The 22,997-nt window shown below is 41.6% G+C and overlaps 1 protein-coding gene across 5 annotated transcripts in view; it reads right to left on the reverse strand.

Annotated features, from left to right (window-relative positions):
* Positions 1–22,997, reverse strand: part of RELN (reelin) — a 371,671-nt gene that overhangs the window by 70,305 nt on the left and 278,369 nt on the right. For all 5 annotated transcript variants that reach the window (XM_087967748.1, XM_087967745.1, XM_087967746.1 and 2 more), the window contains 9 exons: positions 20,541–20,729; positions 18,808–19,081; positions 17,555–17,695; positions 15,246–15,423; positions 12,701–12,785; positions 11,313–11,495; positions 8,869–9,040; positions 7,682–7,784; positions 1,825–2,054 (listed from right to left, as the gene is read on the reverse strand). In XM_087967748.1, coding sequence (XP_087823874.1) covers positions 1,825–2,054; positions 7,682–7,784; positions 8,869–9,040; positions 11,313–11,495; positions 12,701–12,785; positions 15,246–15,423; positions 17,555–17,695; positions 18,808–19,081; positions 20,541–20,729 — 1,555 coding nt within the window. The remainder of the gene's footprint in view (positions 1–1,824; positions 2,055–7,681; positions 7,785–8,868; positions 9,041–11,312; positions 11,496–12,700; positions 12,786–15,245; positions 15,424–17,554; positions 17,696–18,807; positions 19,082–20,540; positions 20,730–22,997) is intronic.

The raw sequence follows: 22,997 nt of genomic DNA on the forward strand, positions 1-22,997 counted from the left end.
TTTTATTTCTAATTATCTTTACTTTGGGTTCGGACTGCATTTACTCCCTTCATAGACTGTTTTTGGAAAAGTTTGATATACAGCCAAGGATAATTGGACATTGGGGCCCAAGTTGGAGGCATTAAAGGGAATTTATTCTACTTCTGTGACTTTGTTATTTTTGTGTCACGCCCAGGGTCATCACACGAGGTCTGACCCAGCCTGCACTTGTGTTCAACAGTGAAGGGACCCAAGGCTGAAAAATATCCCACAGAAAGCACAACTCCACAACACAGTCCTTTCAGCAATTCCAAGAAGGCTCCACACCCATTTGCACTACTCAGGTGACCCTAAGGACACAGTTAAGTCATAAGTGGCCTCTACGACTCTCTAAAAAGGATGCAAATGACCAACTGTCTGCAAGGGAGATAAATTCTTCCATTCCCCACCATCCAGTCAGAGCTGAAGAAGCTTCTTGGATGAGAAGCAAAACGTCTTCAAAGAAAAACAAGAAAGTCCAGTTGCCTCTTGAAAAAAAGGACCTTTGGGACAACCATGACCTGGATTTTTGAGCATCCCAAGCAATACGGGTAATCCTCAACTTAAAACAGTTCATTTAGTGACCGTTCAAAGTTACAACATCACTGAAAAAGGTGACTTAGGACCATTTTCACTCTTACGACCATTGTAGCATCCCCCAGGATCCCATGATCAGAATTCAGATGCTTAGCAACTGATTCATATTTATGACGGATGCAGCATCCTGAGTTCACATGTTCCCCTTTTGCGACCTTGTGATAAGCCAAGTCAATGAGGGAAGCCAGATTCACTTAACAACCGTGTTGCTAACTTAACAACTGCAGGATTCACTTAGCAAGTGTGCCAAGAAAGGTCGTAAAATGAGGCAAAACTCACTTAACCAATGTCTCATTTGGCAACAGAAACGCTGTTTTGGTCATAAGCTGAGGACTACCTGTATAATCACAAAAGAGTTGTATATTAGGGATCTCAGGCCTGCTTCCCTGAACAATGTTCTCTTGAATCCCATTCCTGGCTGGCCCCTCCCCTCCCAGGAGTCCTCACGCGGCCTGTTTTGGATGCAGGTAAGTGCAGGGCACACACGGAGGCTCAGAGAGGGTGAAAAATGGGCCTCCCAGGAATTTGGGAAGGCAAGAAATGGGCCCATTTCAGGCTTTCAGAGAGCCTCCCGAGCCTGGGGAGGCCGTTTTCACCCTCCCGGAGGCTCATAGAAAGCCTCCAGAGCCTGGGGAAGGCAAAAACACCCCCCACCACCATGGTGCAGGAATCCGACTACACCACACCCACTATGGACATGCCCACCCAGCAACCTGGCAGAGAACCCATTGCTAAAATTTGTGAAGCCCACCCCTACTTATGCTGTTGCAACTATTATCTCTTCTCAGCTTGCCAACGAACTAGGGAGGGGGGAGGAAGTGGGAGATGGAATATAGGCTTCAGACATCGACGAGCTTTGAGAGCCAAGGACACTTCAGCAGGTGTTTGCCAAAACCAAAGACTTTTTCTCATAACAATACAATGACATTCCGTTGGACAATGTGACCTGCGCTAATAGGGGGAGGGAGAATTCTATACTTAGGTTTGCGTGGGAATTAGTCAGATCTGGCTTTGCCCTCATCATTGTCGAAATGATGTACTCAAGACAGTTTTGCATTCAGAGATTGGATCGTCTTGACCGTGCTTGCTTTGGTTGGCTTGGTCAGTCGGAACGCTGACACCGATACAATCTGCTAACCTTGCTTACAGAATGAAGAGAAATAAGAGATAGAGATAGAAGCTAGGTGAGGACAGAAAAAAAATTCTTACCCACAAAGATGTAGCTTTCCAAAATGGATGACTTCTCTTCTCCAGCCCTGGGTTGTTCCAGCGTAGTAGGTGCTACTTGGGTGATGCTCAACCGAGCAGAGAGAACTGAGATAGCTGCTGCTACTGTAGCATAGAGGAAGTAGTAGGTGCCATGTTGCGCCCAAGTCTCGGGAGAATTCAAGTTTCACTGGGTCAGCAGAGGAGCTATCTGTGGTGCAGCCAATATTAATCTGAAATCAAACAAATCCTTCATGTTGAACTTAAGGATACTTTCTGTGTAGCACACTATTAAAACAAGAACACCCTGAATCTTTCTGTAAGAATTCAGTGTGATTTGGGGAGGATCTCAGATGGATACGTGGCCGCAATCCTTTCATTTATTTATTTATCGACAGAAGAAAATATTTGTAGCTCAGGGTTGAACTATGGGGTCCTTGGTTCTCTCTGAGTTTGGTTGTTTTCTTGCAGACGTTTCATTACCAAACTAGATAACAGCATCAGTGCGCTAGTCAAACACATTTGGCCTAGGCCCACATGCTGTTCATAGACAAAATACTCCTTGTTACAACACATGGAACTAGGTTTTATGCAGTAGCACTGCCTTGTCAGTGGTTAGTTGTTCTCACTGTGAGGAAGTTTCTTCTTAGTTCTAGGTTGCTTCTCTCCTTGATTAGTTTCCAATCATTGTTTCTTGTCCTGCCTTCTGGTGCTTTGGAGAATAAGTTGACCCCCTGTTCTTTGTGGCAGCCCCTCAAATATTGGAATACGGCTATCATGTCACCCTTGGCCCTTCTTTTCACTAGAATGGCCATAACCAATTCCTGCAACCATTCTTCATATGTTTTTGTCTTTCGGTCCATAGTCATCTTAGTTAATTAATTAATTAATATAGAAGTACACATTGTTTTCCTATCTATAAATGGTATAAGCATAATATTAATTAATGTCTTTTAATAAAATGTGTTAATTGGAAAAGATTCTACAAGACTCTGATCAATTTTAGACTCTTTTTTTACCACCATGGTCTAAAACAACTGTCTTCCTACATAATACATGTGAGCTTCCTATTATTAGGTCTAATCAACTGCGGATCTAAAAACAAAAGGACATGATTTGGTTCATTAGCTTCAGAAATCTAGAGTGACAGCTCCTGCACTATCTATACTAACACCTTGTTTATTAGCCTCTCAAACATTTTTTAAAAAATAAAATGTCTTTCCTAGATTTTATTTATTTATTTATTTATTTGTCAATCAAGTATTAGATAACAGGCATAAGTATAAACATGGTTATGAATACATGAAATGGATACAAATAAGAAAAAAAAAAGAAACAATAGGACAGGGACGGTAGGCACGTTGGTGTGCTTATGCACGCCCCCTATAGACCTCTTAGGAAAGGGTTGAGGTCAATAGTAGACAGTCTAAGGTTAAAGTTTTTGGGGTTTGGGGTAGAAACCACAGAATCAGGTAGACTATTCCAGACATTGACCACTCTGTTGCTGAAGTCGTATTTCCTGCAATCAAGTTTGGTGTGGTTAACCTTGAGTTTGTATCTGTTGTGTGCTCTTGTATTGTTATGGTTGAAGTGGAAGTATTCAATGACAGGTAGGACATTGTAATAGATAATTTTATATACTATACTTAGATCAGACCGAAGGTGACGTAGTTCTAGGTTGTCTAGGTCTAAAATTTCAAGTCTGGTGGCATAAGGTATTCTGCTTCGAGTAGAGGAGTGGAGAACTCTTCTCGTGAAATATTTTTGGACTTTCTCGACTGTATTAATATCCGATATGTAATGCGGGTTCCAGACTGATGAGGTGTATTCAAGTATTGGTCTAGCAAATGGTTTGTATGCTCTCCTTAGTAGTGTGATCTTACCAGAGAAAAAGCCATGCAGGATTAGGTTAACAACTCTTAATGCCTTATTGGTTATGTAGTTACAGTGGGCTCTAGCACTTAGATGATTAGAGATGAGTACTCCAAGGTCCTTGACATAGTTGAGGTCATCAACAAGGTCTTGACTATTCAGCTTGTATTTTATTTTCTGATTTTTTTTTCCAATATGTAAGACAGAGCATTTGTTTATTGAGATTTGAAGTTGCCATTTATTTGACCATTCTGACACATAGTTGAAGTCATTTTGAAGGGTAGCAGTATTGTCAGTGGTGTTGAATAGCTTTACATCATCAGCGAAATGCCTAGATGTGAAGTATAACTCTTCTGGGGTAAATACACTGAAAATGTTTTCCTTCTGAATGTGACCTCAAAAGCATTTGTTGAACATGTGTTTAATCTATATTTTAAAATATAAAACAGTTTGCATTCTATATATTATTAATTAGTTGTTGTGACAAATTGAAATGTGGATGAATAAACAGTCAGGGGAGGCTTTTGCTAAGAATACACAAGGTGAGGACCCATCAGCCTCTTACAACTGCACAAGAATGTGCAGGGATTATTATTGTTTTGTATAAATGTGTTAGTGTACGCACAAATTTGTGTATTATGCTTCAGCTTTGATTTTAATTAAACCCTTGAATACAGCATATACTCTGAGGGCTGTATTGAGACACTGAGCACTTATTCCAATTTAGCATGTGGATGTTGACATTCCTGTCTGCCTATCATCTGTTTATTATCACAACGTGCATCACCATGTTATAATCCTAAGATTCCCTTTTCTCGAGTTCTTTTCTTAACGTGGAGTCCTCTCTAAGCTTGATTGCTTGCAGATGTTTCATTACCCAGCTAGGTAACATCATCAGTGTCAGTGAATGCGGGGTTTGCTCCCTGTTTATATACATTATATAATACAGGTAGTCCTCAACTTACAGCAGTTTGTTTAGTGACTGTTCAAAGTTACGACAGCACTGAAAAAATGTGATTTATGACCATTTTTCACAGTCACGACTTTTGTAGCTTCCCCATGATGATGTGATCAAAATTCAGACGCTTGGCAACGGGTTTATGACGGTCTCAGTATCCTGAGAGTCACGCGATCTCCTTTTGCAACCTTCTGACAAGCAAAGTCAACGGGGAAGCCAGATTCACTTAACAACTGAGAGTTCTGACCGAGGCTTATGGAGACACTAGCAAAAATATGTTAGTCCCAAAACCCTTTTTTCTTTATTTCAACGGCTGTGAATTTTAGTCATTCACAGCCCGTAATGAGTCTGAAACAGTTTGTAAATAGTCCCATGGAAGTTTGTCAAAGTCCTTCAGGATAAGTCTGATAAGCACGCACCTTTATCTTCCTTGAAATGCTGCCAACCACTAAATGTCCAATTAGTTACACGAGGCCAAAATGGAACACAAATTCAACACCGAGCTTCAGGTTTCAAACTGACCAGTACGAAAAAAGTTGCTTCCTGCAAAGATTTCTGTCCTTTTGCTCCTCCTTTATGTCTTATGGGAGGGCCAAGCCTTGCTCCCGAGTCGCCCCTTTTGTCTTAACTATTCTTGCCTTCTGGCAGCTCTGCACACGCGCACACTGGGAAAAGGCTCCCCCTGTTCCTCTGCCTCGCTGTTGCCAGATTCTGGAGGCTCCGGAGTCAGCACATAACTCCCAGATGGCCCTGGCCCCATCTCTGTGTCAGACTCACATCCTTCGTCTGAGTCCTCCCCTGACTCCCGGACTGGCCTATGTTCCTCCAAACTGTCTGATTCTGCTGCCGTCTTCATAGGCCACCGGCAGACCGCAACACTGGGCTATCAACTTATCCACTGCAGTGATTCACTTAACAACTGGGGGCAGGAAAGGTCACAAACTGGGGCAAAACTCCTTTAACAAATGTCTCACTTAACAGCAGAAATTTTGGAGCTCAATTGTGGTCATAAGCCAAGGACTACCTGTATATAATATATTTCCTTAAGGGAAGAAAATAAGGATGTTTTTCTTGAATGCTAAAGTTATGAGATTTTTTTGCATTTTTAAAATTTTTATTAAATTACAGGTAGTCCTTGACTCACAACCACTTGTTTAGTGAACCTACAACAGCACTGAAAAAAGTGACTTATGACCAGGGGTGGGATTCTACTGGTTCGGATTGGTAGTTCCGGTGATGGTCCTGCCCACTTACCCCTGCCCTAGTCCCATGATGGCAAACCTATGGCATGCATGCCACAGGTGGCAGGCAGAGCCATTTGTGTGAGCATGTGAGCCTCAGGCAAACTTACCTCACTGCGCATGCGCGTGCCTCCCAGCTGATTTTTGGGCCTTTTTCGGCCTCCCAGAGGCTTGAGGGAAGCTTCTGCAGCTTTTGGAGGCCAAAAAACAGGCCCATTACATCACTTCCTCTATTTCTGGAAATACCGGAAATGACAAAATGGGCCCATTTTTCGGCCTCCAAAGGCTGCAAATGCTTCCCTGGAGCCTCTGGGAGGCCAAAAAAGGCCCGAAAATCAGTTGGGAAGTACGCACATGCACAGTGCAGGTAAAGGGGGCAGTGGGGGGGGGGCGCCCCCCCTGCGTGCATTGCCTTTTGGGTACTGGCATGCATGCAAGCGCTTGCGAGCGTGCGTGCAATTTTCGTCACAGGAGCCCAAAAAGGTTAGCCACCACTGACCTAGTCTGTCCTTTATTCCCGTGTTTTGCAGTTCAGCTGAGTTGCGCAACACCATGGATTGCTACCCCTCAGCTGTTTTACTCACTGGGGCTGCAGTAGAAGGTAAGTATTAGAACTGAAAATGGGTGGTTTTCAAACGCCGTGCACATGCGTAAAGTACACACTCACTGAACCAGTTATTACGCCGGTTGAATCCCACCTCTGCTTATGACTGGTCCTCGCAATTACAACTATCGTCATATCCCCAAGTTCACATGGGGTCCAAATTTGGACATTTGGCAACCACTATGTATTCACAATAGTTGCAGTGTCCTCAGGCCCATATGATTACCATGTCAGCTTTGGAAGCCATATTGAGATCAGATGCTCCCACGCTGCCACATTTGATCCTGGGAAAGTGGGAGGGGGGAATTTATTGGAGTATATCTAGTTAGACATAATAACATTTTTTTTCTGATTCAAGGACATGTTATTTTGCGCCCAAGTGAGGGGAAGTCTCAAGTTGGGACGGATGGTGATTGGGGCATGTGATGTGATGATGGGTGCAGGGGATGGATTTGTAGTTTTTACTTATTGTAAGGAAGCCTGGAACTTTCAGATTTCGGATTCCCCAGTTGTGCCAGTTACTATCTAAATACAAAGGAACCTTTGAGAAGATGTCTGTCTCAGAGTTATTGGGTGGAATGGAGGGTTTCTGGAATGCTAACACACCATTTGCAACCTTCCCAGCTGGCTTCTGACACACCAAGTCAATGGAGAAAGCTGGATTTGCTTAATGACCGTTTGATTCATTTAATAATAGCAGTAAAAACTGTGACAAAAAATTCATAAAATCAAGTCGGACTCGCTGAACAATCGCCTTGCTTAGTAACTGGAAATTCTGGTTGTACATTGAGGACTACTATATGTCTGGTGGATAAAAGGACAATTTCATAGCAAGTGTAAATGTTTTATATACCTTGAGACAGAGAATTTAACAAGGACATACTATTCCTACTTGTAGCCTCCTGTCAATCTGATTGCATCTTCAATTTTGAGGCCCGTACTGAAAATTATATGATTTCACATCATAAAAAACCTCGAAAGATAATAATTGCACGTTTTTACATTGCAATAATTAAATGGTCTGCTGATCTTTATGGATTAGGCAGCTCTTAGAACTTTATAAAACGTGCTAACACGATTCTTCAATATCCTTAAAAAAAATATGTTAACATACCCAGAGAAACGCTAAAGCAAAGATTTAAAACACTTTTGTCAGCAAGAAGAAAAGAAAGCAGAGCTAAGTACCTCAAACTGGATTATGGTATTTTCGTTTACGTTCAAATCTCTCGTTGTAATTGAATGCTCTCCGACTTCATTTGAAACAAATACCATCGCAGAATCTTCTTCTCTGTTGCAGGAGCAAAAGTGATATATCTCACAATATGATTACTCATTTTAGTCAACACTTCTTTTCTGAAAGTTTGACAACTGTCTGGTTTGGTACAGCAACAGGGCAGATACAGACTTCAATAGATAGTTAGGACTGCAGAAAAAAAAACAATTGCAAACAGCCTGCCTTCCACTGAGGACCTGTATACTGCATGGGTCAGAAGGAGGGCTGTGGAAATATCTACAGCTCCCTCACATCCTGCACATAAACTGTTTCTACTTCTCCCCTCGGGATGCTGCTACAGGGCATTGCAGGTCAAAACAACTAGACACAAAGACAGTTTTTTCCCCCTCGTGACATCACTCTGCTGAACACCAAATCCTCACTTATGTCTAAGCGTATTTACCCATGTAGTATGGCTGTGTTGTTGTTGTTGTTGTTGTTGTTGTTGTTGTTATTATTATTATTATTATTATTATTATTATTATTATTATTATTATCCTTCTCATCTTTTCTACTACCTTCTCTTATTGGCATCATTATTGTGATTATTATTACTCCATTGCTTTGCATGTATGTTGAGAGACAAATTCCTTGTGCATTTAATCATACTTGGTCAAATAAAGACTATTCCAGTCCTGTCCTGTTCAATTGTGCTCTATCCTGTTCTGGTTGTTCAATTCGATTCGATTCTATATTTTCTATTCTGTCCTGTTCTTTCATTCCATTCCATTCCATATATTCTATTCTATTCTATTCTATTCTATTCTATTCTATTCTATTCTATTCTATTCTATTCTATTCTATTCTATTCTATTCTATTTCCATTCCATTCCATTCCATTCCATTCCATTCCATTCCATTCCATTCCATTCTATTCTATTCTATTCTATTCTATTTCCATTCCCTATTCTATTCCTTATTCTGTTCTATTCCAATTCACTCCACTCCACTCGTTTCTTGTTCTGTTCTGTTCTGTACTATTCCATTCCATTCCACTCCATTCCATTTGTTTCTTATTCTATTCTATTCCATTCTTCTCCACTTCACTCCTTACCTACATATCTCACTATGTATATTTATGACTTTTTAAAATACATACGGTGCTCCTTTGGATGAATATGGACAGTAAAGTCCAATGTTACCACCAGGATAGAAAAACCAGTTGTCTTCCTTTGGGCCCAAGTCAAAGGTATCCGAAAGGATCACAGGATTTTTGAGGTTATTTCCATCAATAATGAAGTTGTCTATAATCCAAATCTCCTCCTTCTTACCTAGGAAAAGTAAAAAAATAAATAAAATCTTGATAACGACTGGTCCAGTTGTTAGAAACCACTAGGAAATAATTGAATGCAACGGAATAGTTAATCGGTTGCCACTAAGTGCTTCCTAAAACACTTTAAGAAGTGATTATGATTAGTAATATTTTCACCTGCAAATTCCAAATCATAAACTAAATAATGGTAAGTTGACACAAGGAGATAACTTTAATTAACCCTTCTCTGGCCCATCAGCTCAAGCACATTGAGTTTGTCATTAAGAATATGCCACTGAACTTGCTTGCTGCTCAAACTGAATCATAACGTAAAGGCAATACTCAACATACGACGATAATGGAGCTGGCCCCTCACAGTCATATGCCATAACAGTCGATTTTACAACCTTTTATGGGATGGTTGTTAAGCGAATTGCCACATTTGTTAAATGAACCTGCAGTCATTAACTGAACACCATAGTTGTTGGGTGAACCAATGGTTTGCTACGACACAGTTTTGCCAAAAACTGGAAAGAAGTACCCAATTTCAACAAAAGTGTCATAAAACATGGGTCACATGATCCCATGACTCTGCAAATGGCTGTAAATGTGCCCCTGTTGTCAAGCAACCAACGTTCAGTCATGTGATCACGGAAGAGGGCCCGACAGTCAGAACTTTCTTTTTTTTAAAAAAAAAATTTTTTTTATTAAATTTACAATTAAAAACATATCGACATTACATACACAAAAGGGAAAAAAAACAAAAAAAGAACACTCGGTCTTACAAACTGGAAGGAAAAGAGAAGAAGAGATGTAAAAGAAAGAAAGAAACAAAGGAAGAGAAAGAGAAAAAAGAAAAAAAAAGATGCGTTTAAAAAACAGACAATATCCTTTTTGACAGTCTGCAAGATCCAATTCTCCTACCTTAATTTGAATACACACATCTTATCGATATCTATGCTTAAATTACCCATTGTCCATTAAGCAGTTTATCTCTGGACTAACCAATTATACCAAGAGTTCCAATTATCGTAAAATGTTGAAGACTCTTTGTTTTTAAGTGCTATAGTTAATTTATCCATTTCTGCACAATCACATATTTTCTGGATGACCATTTGTTCTGTAGGTGCATAGGGTGATTTCCAACACTGGGCAAACGCTAATCTGGCTGCAGTTAGGATATGAATTGTTACATATTTCATCTTCCTACTAGGGATCTCTGATAAACATTTACCCAAAAAGACAGTCAGAACTTTCAACCCGAGTCATATAAATCCCGTTTCGATTCGGTAGTAAATTTGGTTGCTAAGCAATCGGTCGCAAGACGGCCTGTATCTCAGGGGTGTCAAACTGGATTTCTTCAAAGGCCAGATCAGCATTGTAATTCTCCTCCATGGGCTGGCTAGGGGGCAGGGGAGATGGGATGGACACTTCCTGCAGCACCCTGCTGGCCAAAATGGGTGTTGTGATTCGCCGGCAGTCTGTGGAGACAGCAGCAGAATTGGACAGTGGGGAAGAATGGGGACCAGTCCAGGAGTCTGGAGACAACTCAGATGAGGGTCCTGCATCTGATGCAGAGATGGGGCCAGGACCATCTGGGAGTGGGGTGCTGACTCTGGAGCCTCCGGAGTCTGGCAGCAGTGAGGCAGAGGAACAAGGGGAGCCTGTTCCCAGTGTGCGTGTGCGCAGAGCTGCCAGAAGGCAAGAACAGTTAGGACAAAAGGGGCGACTCGGGAGTAAGGCTTGGAGGTGATTGCTCCTCCCATAAGGTATAAAGGAGGTGCAAAGGTAGAGAAACCTTTGCAGGAAGCAAAGTCATTTGCTCTGATCAGATTAAACGTTGAAGTTCTGTGTGGACTTTGTACTTCAGTTGATTTTTTACAGTTAATTCAGCACTTTAGTTGTTGGCAGCAACTCAAAGGAGATAAAGGTGAGTGCTTATCTCGAGGGACTGTTTGGGACTCATTACAGGCTGGGAATGAACATAATTCCCAGCACTGAAATAAATCAAGAATTGTTTGGACCAAGCGTGTGCTTAATTATGGTCTCAGGAAGCCTCAGTCAGAACAATGGGGCACGGAGGGGACATGCCCTGTTTTCAGCCTGGACGGCCTCCTGCAGCACTTTGCCAGCCAAAATGGGGCACCGTGAGCTGGTCCTTTGCTATTTCCAGGATGGTCCCACGGGCCAGATTTAAGCACTCTGTGGGCCATGTCCAGCCCATGGGCCTTGAGTTTGACCCCCCCTGCTGTATCTCAAACCCATCCAAATCTAGATCCTTCGTTCTATACCGTTGTTGTAGGGTTGCCAGATCCTGAAACGGGTAGCACTGTTTCGCGCTGAATATGGCAGTGGGATGTTAATGAAAAGGACATCAGTTGTTTGGGTGAAGTAAAACTCATCTATCAGGTGCCACGTGATTCCTCCATTGAGGGAATACTGGAGCAGAATAGAATGTGATCTCTCTGGGGTACCTGAAACATAAGGGAAAATGTTGTAATGACAACAGTGACAAGATGAATCAATTACAAAAACTTACCTTGTGTTCAACTATGAAATCAACTTAACTTACGTTATATGTGGAAATTACATATATTGTTAAGTTACACCTGAGAAAACGAAGAACAGAAGAGAATCCATGTTTATCCAATATATGAACTGTGCAATGATTATTGGACAGTTATATAACTGTATCTAAGAAATACATTATGCTTTGTAACTTGTTATGTTTTAAAAGTGTTAAGTTCTTGGCTGGAATAGGTGTTTGTAATCTTGGCCTATAGATAAATGTGAGAGATGCTGGGTCCTTCTGACCCAACGGAAATCTATTCATGATCCATTGTGCTTAGATGGTCATAACAGGACCATAACAGGAAGAAGAAGCCATAAGAATGAGGGTGGTTTCCAAGGACAAGGAAACAGGTGTTATGTTACAATACTATGGGTGTGGCATAGGGAGATATGTAGCTTGGATAGATTGTGAACCCAGGAAAGGGGCAGAGACTGTATATTCAAACCTGTATATAAACTCCAGCCTTCCTGGGAACCATGTCTACTGCCATGAGCAGAATTCCCTTTTGCAAAAGCTTAATAATAAACCTCTTCCATATTGTTCACGTGTCTCCGGCTGTTTTTTGTGATTATTATCACAACTTAGTTTTTAAAGTAGCCTTTATAGAGTGGTCAACAATACAACACAGGTTTTAAAATGTAACCAACTGATGTTTTGACATAGTTTTGACGCGTGCCAGAGGTTCCCCATCATGGGTATAGTACATTAGTATAAATAAGTATAAAATGTAGTATTAATCCCCACAGATTCTGGGGAACATACTACAGTTTGGAAGAATCTTTCTAGCTTCATTAGGTCTCTTTTGCTGTGTCTTGGTTCTGAGTCACAATGGGTTGTTTGTGAACTTGCTTCACTTTTGCACTCAGCAAGGATTATATTAATTTATCGTTACGCCTGTTTGGTGTAGTGATTAAGGCATCAGGATAAGAAAACAGTCAGTTCTAATCTCGCCTAAGGCACAAAACCAGCTAGTTCTTTAGCAAACCATTTCTAAAAAATTCTGGTAGGAAAACTGCAGGGAACAACCATCATTAACTGGCTAAAGGGGAACAACATTGTGATGCAGTGGTAATCGGAACTCCAAAGTATTTCTTTTAAAATACTTACCTCTAGCTAAAAATCTGAATGAAAACTGAATGTACATTGTATTGGTACAGTCCAAATCCCTTGAAACGAGCATCCTCAACCCTTCCTGAATAAAGAGAATACGTAGCATTACTACTTTGCATGGAGTTAAATAGCATCTTGATCATCTTTCTTACCAAGCAAGTCCAGTACATATTTTTTTTAAAAAAACCTTCCCCAAAACTACTGAAGTAATCCTATATAATGATCGGGAAGTAGGGTAAACAGTGAGGTGGCCAGCTTAATAATTTCCCATTATTTGGGGGTATGTCAGTAGGCAGCAGCTAATGGAAGGATCTGATATCTTTTCTGTGTCCTTGCAAGCCCATACGCTCCTTCTTTTAGTTGTTATTTTCTCAAAAAGGGGGAGAGAGAGAGAGAGAGGGAGGGAGGGAAGGAGGGAGAGAGAGGGAGGGAGAGAGAGAGGGAGAAAAGGAGGGAAGGAGAAAGAGGAAGGGAAGGAAGGAGAGACAGAGAGGGGGAAAGAGGAAGCGAGGGAGGAAAAAAGAGATGGAGGGAGGGAGAGAGAGAGAGGGAGGGAGGGAGGGAAGGAGGGAGAGAGAGTCCAGTTTGCCTCTTGAAAAAAAGCACCTTTGAGACAGCCATGACCTGGATGACTGAGAATATCCATAGACAGTAGCTTCAGTTACACCACAGCTAGCCAAAAAATCAATTCACTTATCTCTCCAACTACTGTTGCTAATGTGCAAATACAAAAATCTAGAGTTGACTTTTAAACTGGCAGATAATTCTTAGGTAGAAGTAACTTCTGGGTTGAAAGCTGAAATGACACCAGCAGAATTAAGATCAGACCCAATTTGTTCAACCATGACTGTGCTGTGTCTGAGGTCACTTGGGAATTATTTTAAACTTCCTCTGTGTTTAATAATACAGTCCCCATGGAGATCCTGTTCTCTAATGTGAATGGTTTTAAATGAGGCATGCTGTCCAACAAACAGGTCCTCCCACCAAGTAAATAAATTAGAAAAAATAATAATCTCCTCCTAGGAATCTAATCATCTCAATTAAACATACTTGGGTTTGCTTGCAAATGGCTCACCCTCCTCAATCAAGGCTCTTCAAACTTGGCAAGTTTAAGACTTGTTGACTTCAACTCCCAGAATTCCTGAGCTAACATGACTGGAAGAGGAATTCTGGGAGTTGAAGTCCACAAGTCTTAAAGCTGTCAAGTTTGAAGACCTCTGCTCTATCACTATCTCTCTCTCCCTCCCTATCTCTCTATCTCTCCATATCTATCTATCTATCTATCTATCTATCTATCTATCTATCTATCTATCTATCTATCTATCTATCAAAGGTCCTCAAACTCCCAGAATTCCTGAGCTAATGACTGGAGGATGAATTCTGGGAGTTGAAGTCCACAAATCTTAAAGCTGTCAAGTTTGAAGACCCCTGAATTATCTCTCTATCTCTATCTCTATCTCTATCTCTATCTCTATCTCTATCTCTATCTCTATCTCTATCTATCTATCTATCTATCTATCTATCTATCTATCTATCTATCTACCTACCTACCTACCTACCTACCTATCCATCCATCCTTCCATCTATCTATCTATCTATCTATCTATCTATCTATCTATCTATCTATCTATCTATCTATCTATCTATCTATCTATCTATCATCTATCTCTATCTATCTATCTATCTATCTATCTATCTATCTATCTATCTATCTATCTATCTATCTATCTATCTATCTATCTATCTATCTATCTATCTATCTATCTATCCATCTCTATCTATCTATCTATCTATCTATCTATCTATCTATCTATCTATCTATCTATCTATCTATCTATCTATCTATCTATCTCTCTCAAAGGTCCTCAAACTCCCAGAATTCCTGAGCTAATGACTGGAGGATGAATTCTGGGAGTTGAAGTCCACAAATCTTAAAGCTGTCAAGTTTGAAGACCCCTGAATTATCTCTCTATCTCTATCTCTATCTCTATCTCTATCTCTATCTCTCTATCTCTCTCTCTCTCTCTCTCTCTATCTATCTATCTATCTATCTATCTACCTACCTACCTACCTACCTACCTACCTATCCATCCATCCATCCATCTATCTATCTATCTATCTATCTATCTATCTATCTATCTATCTATCTATCTATCTATCTATCTATCTATCTATCTATCTATCTATCTATCTATCTATCTATCTATCTATCTATCTATCTATCTATCTATCATCTCAAGGGTCTTCAAACTTGGCAAGTTTAAGACTTGTCGACTTCAACTCCCAGAATTTCTGAGCTAACATGGCTGGAGGAGGAATTCTGGGAGTCGAAGTCCACAAGTCTTAAAACTGTCAAATTTGAAGACCCTTGTCCTAAATGAATCTCACAGGAATGACATAAAAGGAGACTGGGTATGAAGAAAGCAAAATGAAAACAATAATAATTGTAATTGGCTTTTGTAAAACAAAAAACAAAAACCCACTGAAAGGAGAGAAAGACAATTTAGAATTAAGTAACACTTGAATGTCAACAACTCCTAACCCCTTTGAAGATGAGGCTGGTTCCGGACTTGATGGTGTCACCATTCAGGTTTCCTCTCTCGGCTCCGTAGACTTCAGGCCAGAGGTCTGGATGGAGGTTGCTGTTGAAGTCATCCTTTAGCACAGTTGGGAGAGGAACAGTAGGCACACAATAAGGCCCTCCAAAACCTCTGTCACACCTGAAGGAACATGGGTGGGAGAGCATTATTGGTTGTGTAAGGAGCATGGATAGATTTGGAGGATGTGCTAAGCTTGAATTGCCTCTTGTGCAATGGTGGGATTCAACCAGTGTAACAACCGGTTCGGTGAGTGGGGGCTTTGCACGCACATGCAGCGTTTTAAAAATGCCCATTTTCAGCTCTAATACTTACCTTTTACTCAGGGGTGGGATACGACAGGGTTAACTACCGGTTTGGGATTTACAAGGTTCGGTGATTTATGATGTGCTTCCCTGCATGCTGCGAGTGCGTGCCTGTAAATCATCATCAGCACGCTGCGTGCAGAGAAGCAGCCTTTGAAACAACCCTCTTTTCCTGTATTTTTTAACTGCAGCTGTGCCTCGTTCGGCAGCTGAAGTTGAAAAATCAGGAAATAAAGATCAGGTAAGAGCCCGGGTGGGCAAAAACATCAGCAGACATAGAACCGGTTCTATGTCTGCTGCTCTTCAGAGCTACTGGTTCTACAGAGGTGGACGGAACCGGTAGAAACCCACCCCTGCTTTTACTGCAGCCCCGGTGAGCAAAACATCTGAGGCGCAGCAATCCACTCTGCCGTGTGAATCAGCTGAGCTGAGCTGAGCTCAAAAACAAGGAAATAAAGCACAGGAAAGGGCAAGGGCGGATGGGTGGGGCCACATGATCACCGGAATAACCGGGTCGCCCAAACCAGTCTGAACCGGTAGAATCCCCACCCCTGATTTTGTGCCCAAACTCATATTCCTCCATGCTTTCATAGTACATAAAACATAGAATGGTGAGGTTGGGAGGGTCCTTTGAGCAATGGTGGTATTCTACTGGTTCGGACTGGTTCTGCTGAGCCGGGAGCACCGATGAACAGCGGAGACCGAATCAGTTCTCTCTGTTGGGCCCGCCCGCCTGCCCGGGGGTCCAGTATTCACCTTCATTCCCTGCTTTTCAAGCAGAGTGCGGCAGCTGCTGAAGTGACAGGGAGAGTGCAGGCTTGCAGGAGGTGAGTAGGAAAGCCTCTGCGCATGCACAAAGTGTGTATTTGGTGCACGCGTGTGCACAAAGTGTGTGTATGCACGTAAAGTGTGGCCATCAAGCCATGCCCACCAAACGGGTGGTAAAAATCTTTGAATCCCACCACAGCCTTGGAGGTCTTCTAGTCCAACTCCCTGCCTACAGCAGGAGATCCTATACTATTCCAGACAAATGGCTGTCCAGTTTCTTCTTGAAAACCTCCAGTGATGGAGCACTCATAACTTCCAGAGGCAAGTCGTTCCACTGGTTAATTGTTCTCACTAACAGGAAATTCCTCCTTAGTTCTAGGCTGGATCAATCTTTAATTATCTTCCACCTGTTACTTTTTGTCTTGCCCTCAAGTGCTTTGGAGAATTAGTCAACCCTTTCTTCTCCATGACAAACCTTCAAGTACTGGATGATTGCTATTACGTCACCCCCAGTCCTTCTCTTCATTAGACTGGACATAGTTAGTTTCCTCAATCATTCATCATATAAGGTAAAGGTTCCCCTCACACAAACATGCTAGTCCTTTCTGGCTCTAGGGGGTGGGTGCTCATCTCTGTTGCAAAGCTGAAGAGCCAGCTGTCCAAAGACGTCTCCGTGGTCATGTGGCCAGCAGGACTAAATGCCGAAGGCTCACAGAACGCTGTTCCCTTCCCACCAAAGGGGTCCCTATTTTTCTACTTGCATTTTTACATCCTTTCGAACTGCTAGGTTGGCAGAAGCTGGGACAAGTAATGGGAGCTCACTCCATTACACGGGGCTAGGGATTCAAACCGCCAAACTGCCAACCTTTCTGATCGACAAGCTCAGCATCTTAAACCACTGACCCACTGCATTCCTTTCCATTCCTCATATGGTTTAGCCTAAATTCCCTTAATCAATCTTGAGCTGAAGCCATGGCTTCAATAAACAAGCCAGGGTTTCATCTGGGAGGTAACTGGGGACTGCTGTTTCTTCAGTAATTTCTGCTTAGTTTAGGGGATGCATTGGGGTCCATAACCTATAATTAAAACCAAACCCAAATTCTCAGCAGCTGTATCTTAACACTAGCCCTAAATACATTCCCTCCTCCTCTTCAAAACGTTAATAATGTTTGTTTTCTTACACACAATGCCCAGAATCACAGATTCCATGACCGGAACACATCCAGGGACATCCAGTGGCCAGGATGACATTATCAATAGTCCAGGTGTCCCCACCAGGGGTATAATCATGTTGGATCCATCGGAAGCGTGTTCTGGAGGACCTGGAAAGAAAAAATAGTAGGAATTAAAAAATCAGATTGTGAGGTTATATAGAAGATAAAGAAGAAGAGACTTTGGGTATGTGGCTGTACAACACAACAGCTTACACTTCGGCAGGAATACTTAAAGACATATTATCTGGTCTTCTTTGCCATTAATGGTTCTTCTACCTATGCAGCAGTGGTGGGATTCAACATTTTTTACTATCGGTTTTGTGGGCGTGGCTTGGTGGGCGTGGCAGGGGAAGGATACTGTAAAATCTCCATTCCCTCCCCACTCCAGGGGAAGGATACTACAAAATCTCCATTCCCTCCCCACCCCACTAACCTGCTTTCCAGCTCCGTTCTCCTGTGCAGGGCAACCAAAGAAGACCCAGCCAATCAGCTGGGACTCAATGGGAGGCAGAAAATAGATGGGGTTGGCGGGGCCAGTCAGAGGTGGGATTTGCTGGTTCTCCCAACTACTCACAATTTCCGCTACTGGTTCTCCAGAACTGGTCAGAACCTGCTGAAGACTACCTCTGCTATACAGGTAATCCTCAAATTGCAACAGTGACTATTCAACAACAACACTGAAAATAAGTGACATGACTGTTTTTCACATCTCCAACCATTGTGGCAACCCCATGATCACTTAATCAAAATTCAGACGCTTGGCAACTGATTCACATTTACACTAGTTGCAGTGTCCCAAAGGTTATATGATTCCCTTTTGTGACCTTCTGGCAAGCAAAGTCAATGAGGGAAAACCAGATTCACTTAACAACCAGGTTACTAACTTATCAACTGGTTTTTCTGCAGATCAGAAGGGGCCTGGTTGGTTTCGTATGCTGCCTACATCCCGCGGATCGGGTTTTGCTTTTCTGTGTTGCCTGGTTGCTGGCAGGCCACAGCCTGGTGCCAGTCCATGGGCCGTGGGTTGGAGACCCCTTGGGCTAGAATATAAATTGAAGGCAAACCCCACTCCTTACTAACACTGATGATGTTACCTAGTATGGTAACAAAACGTCTGCAAGAAAAACAACCAAGCTCAGAAAGCGCCAAGGACCCCTCGTGTCAACCCTGAGCTACAGATATTCTCGTTTATCAGTAGTACATCAGAGGATATTTCTTACATGGCTGCAGGAGGAAGAGACAGCGTGATCCGTTTCCAATTCTGAAATCTTTCTGAACTGTAAACCGAACTCTCCGTGTAATGTTGGCAGCCGATTCTGGGCGGCACACACTCTTCCGTCACCAAGTGCCAATCTTTTCCGTTGTTCAGGGAGTACTGGAAATGAATGCCGTGGGCATCGCTGAAGGGTTTGCTGCAGCCCATGTTCAGCTCAAACTGCATAAAGGTGGAATCAGCCACGTGGAAATCCCAGGTCTCCGCGTAACGAGGCTTTCCTTAAAAAAAAGAAGAAAAAGAAGAAAAGAAGAGCAGATAAGATTATTAAAGGCCTGGAGACTAAAACATATTAAAAACGGTTGCAGGAACTGGGTATGTCTAGTCTAATGAAAAGAAGAACCAGGGGTGACGTGATAGCAGTGTTCCAATATCTCAGGGGCTGCCACAAAGAAGAGGGAGTCAAGCTATTTTCCAAAGCACCTGAGGGCAGGACAAGAAGAGATAGACTTGGATAAATGGCAGAAACTATGGGATAGAAATTATAAAATTAACTATGTCAACAACTTATAAAGAAAATTTGTATAAGATGTTTTACAGGTGGCATTTCTCCCCCGGCAAGACTGCCAAAGATGTTTAAAGACAAATCAGCGAAATGTTGGAAATGTCATCAAATACCGGGAACATACTACCATATATGGTAGACATGCACAGAAGCTAAAAGATATTGGATTAAAATACACGTGATTGGAAAAGATGATAAAACAATATATAGACTTAAAGTCTGAGATATTTTTACGGGGGATCCTACCTGAGAATTATAGTAAAGAAAAAATATCTTTAATTATACATATATTAACAGCAGCTAGAATTGTATTTGCTCAGAATTGGAAAAATTGAAAAGATTCCGGTGGAGGAGGAAGTGATTAAGAAAATATTGCAATGTGCAGAAATGAGTAGATTAACATCGGCAATTAGAGAACAAGAAGAAATGGAGTGCTATATGATTTGGGATTTATTTTATAAATGGTTGGAAAATAAAGTAAGAAATTAAATGATATTGTTATAATAATATATAATGATATATAATGCCGAATAGCAATAGCACTTAGACTTATATACCACTTTATAGTGCTATAAGCCTTCTCTATGTGATTTACAGAGTCAGCCTCTTGCTCCCAACAATCTGGGTCTTCGTTTTACCCACCGTGGAAGGATGGAAGGCTGAGTCAATCTTGAGCCTGGTGGGATTTGAACTGCCAAATTGTAGGCAGCTGGCTGCAGCAGACGTAGCTTGCAGTACTGCACTCTAACCACTGCGTCACAGAGGCTCATAATATGAATGTAAATGTAGTAAAAAATGTATACGAATATTAATATGTGCACAAGATATATGTAGCCAGTTGATACACTGTATAACTGAAAGATGGTTTTATTTTTTGTTCTTGTTATAAAAATAAAAAACTTTTTATAAAAAAAAAAAGAGAGAAGATGTCTGTCTCGGAGTTATTGGTTGGAATTGAGGTTTTCTGGAACACTGACATTATCCCGATGACAACGTAGTAGTGGGCCACAGACCACAGGTTGGGGACCCCTGGTTTGCAGCGAAGGGATTAGCATAATCAACATGAATAAACGAATATATCCAATGCTTCAAAACTTGAAAACGCTGGTATTCTCAAAACGAAACTAAACAAAAAAAGGATGAAAAGTGTATTCTTTGCACGATTTGAGCCTTACCTATATTTTCACTGAAGATGAGAGAGGTATCCATAGATAGACAATCGACGTTGACCTGCCCCCCTTGAACCCGGTACCAATTTGACTGCAAATCTACAGAGCCATCAAATTTATCTTGAAAACCCATTGGAGAGCTGTCGTTCATTCCTACAAGGACGTCATCCAAAGCCCACTGGGCTGAATGCTTTCCTAGAAACAAACAGGAAAGAACATGAAGGTTATTCTTTATTTTTTATTTAAGTTTATGGTACGGAACCAGCTGGGTGCAGAGGTGAAAGACACCCAACAGCGCACTGTGAGTTCTAATCCCATCTAGAGTACAGAGCCGGGTGTGAGTGACCTTGGGCCAGTCACTTTCTCTCATCCCTCAAACGAAGGCAATGGCAATTCACTTCCAAAAATCTTGCCAAGAAAACTGTAGGGATTTTGTCTAGAGTCAACACTAACTTGAAGGCACCCAAAACAACAGCAACAATACAGATTCAATTTTTTTAACTACTGGTTCTGTGGGAGTGGCATGGCTTGGTGGGTGTGACTTGGTGGGCATGGCAGGGGAAGGATACTGCAAAATCCTCATTCCCTCCCCACCCCACTAACCTGCTTTCCAGCTCTGTTCTCCTGTGCAGGGCAACCAAAGAAGACCCAGCCAATCAGCTGGGACTCGGGAGACAGAGAAGAGATGAGGGCGGAGCCAGTCAGAGGTGGCATTTGCCGATTCTCCAAACGACTCAAAATTTCTGCTACCAATTCTCCAGAACTGGCCAGAACCGGCTGAATACCACCTCTGAAGCAATACAATTGTGATATTACATTGACCTCAAGTGTTTTCCTCAAGCAGTTAATCTTTGAAAAGGGGCCATCTTTTGCAATTTATTTATAATACAGTAAAGAAAACAAATGAGCTTTTAAACAGCTCAGGATGAAAAATGAAAGCATATTGTGCCAGCGTAGAAAAAAAACAACCTAGTGACAAATGTATATTTTCTGAAAAACAGTACCATTTAATTATTCCCATCTGCCATAGCTCACTTTTATTATACCAACAGCGTGTATTTTCTAACTATGATCTAACTCAGGAAATTTGGCCAGTGTCTTTGAGATAACACTTTTCATATATATTTAATAGAAGATATCTCTGGAATTTCCTAATAGCAGCAAAATAAGAGGAAGGCTTTTAAATCTATTACTCATCCCATAACAGCAAATAATGGGAACTCAGTGAAGTTGTAATGTAATGCTCTGATCTTACAGTCCACAGATGAAAGATAACCACATAAAATCAATGAGGAATCAATTCAGTGGTGCTTAGAACAGCTAACTAATTGCACGGTATCCTGAACAATTCACAGAATAACAGTATGTCTTGTTTATAAGAATAAGCACATTTTCTTGCACATTTACCCAAATAATAAAAATAAATGTTTCCTTTGTCAAGTTATATCCGACTCTGAGGATGGTGCTCATCTCCATTCCTTAGTCAAGGGATCTAGCTATGTCTAAAGACATTTCTGTGGTCAAGTGGCCAGCATATATACATCAAAGTGCACGAATGCCATCACCTTCCCACTAAAGTGGTATCTATTTATCTGCTCAAATTTGCATGCTTTTGAACTGCTAGGTTGGGTAGGAGCTACAGCAAGGGATGGGAGCTCACCCCATCTTGTGGGACTTGGGTCTCGAACCCCAGGCTGTCAGCTTTCCAGATGAGAAGCTCAACGTCTTCATGAAGGGGTCACACCAGAAATGCATTTATGCAAGTCAAAAGGATCCTTTATTGCTCCTAGGGGCATCATTAAAAACAAGCAAGGGAAAAGACTTGTCTGACCAACAAGGTGTCAAGAACAGATGGCGAGAAAAGAGAAGGAGAAATAGAAATAGAGGAAGAGATTATATGGACGATGAACCAACTGCCAAAGAACAAGACTTTTTGTCATGTTTATGTAGTGTAAATTGGAGGTGGTGACCCTTTGAGAGCTGTATATAATGAAATTTTATTTTAACGTATGCTGATTAGTGTACATTCAAAGTGACAATGAAATTCTATCTATCTATCTATCTATCTATCTATCTATCTATCTATCTATCTATCTATCTATCTATCTATCTATCTATCCATCCGCCCAAAATAAAACACGCTTTGCTTCTGGCGACATTGTGTTTTAACTGTCTCTCTTATATACTATTCTCCCCAGCTGCAACCAATGAGGGGGATCATGGCCACTTCCTCTCTCATAAGCCAAGTTGTTTCCTTCTCTGTTCCTCCCTGCGTGTCCTAGGATGCAGAGGGGATGGGCCTGGTTCTTCCTCTGACCGCCCAGCTGACCTCTGCCCTTCCCCAGCCTCGTCCACAACCTCCGGAGCCACAACTCCACTCCCTGTCGACTGTTCCTCCTCTCCCTCAGAGTCTGACTCTACCAAGGGCATGACACTGTCCATCCAGCCATCTATCTAAATCTA

The sequence above is a fragment of the Notechis scutatus genome, chromosome 6 (assembly GCF_049901735.1).
Source record: "Notechis scutatus isolate UNSWTSFEM ecotype Mainland chromosome 6, rNotScu1.2, whole genome shotgun sequence".
NCBI lineage: Eukaryota > Metazoa > Chordata > Lepidosauria > Squamata > Elapidae > Notechis > Notechis scutatus.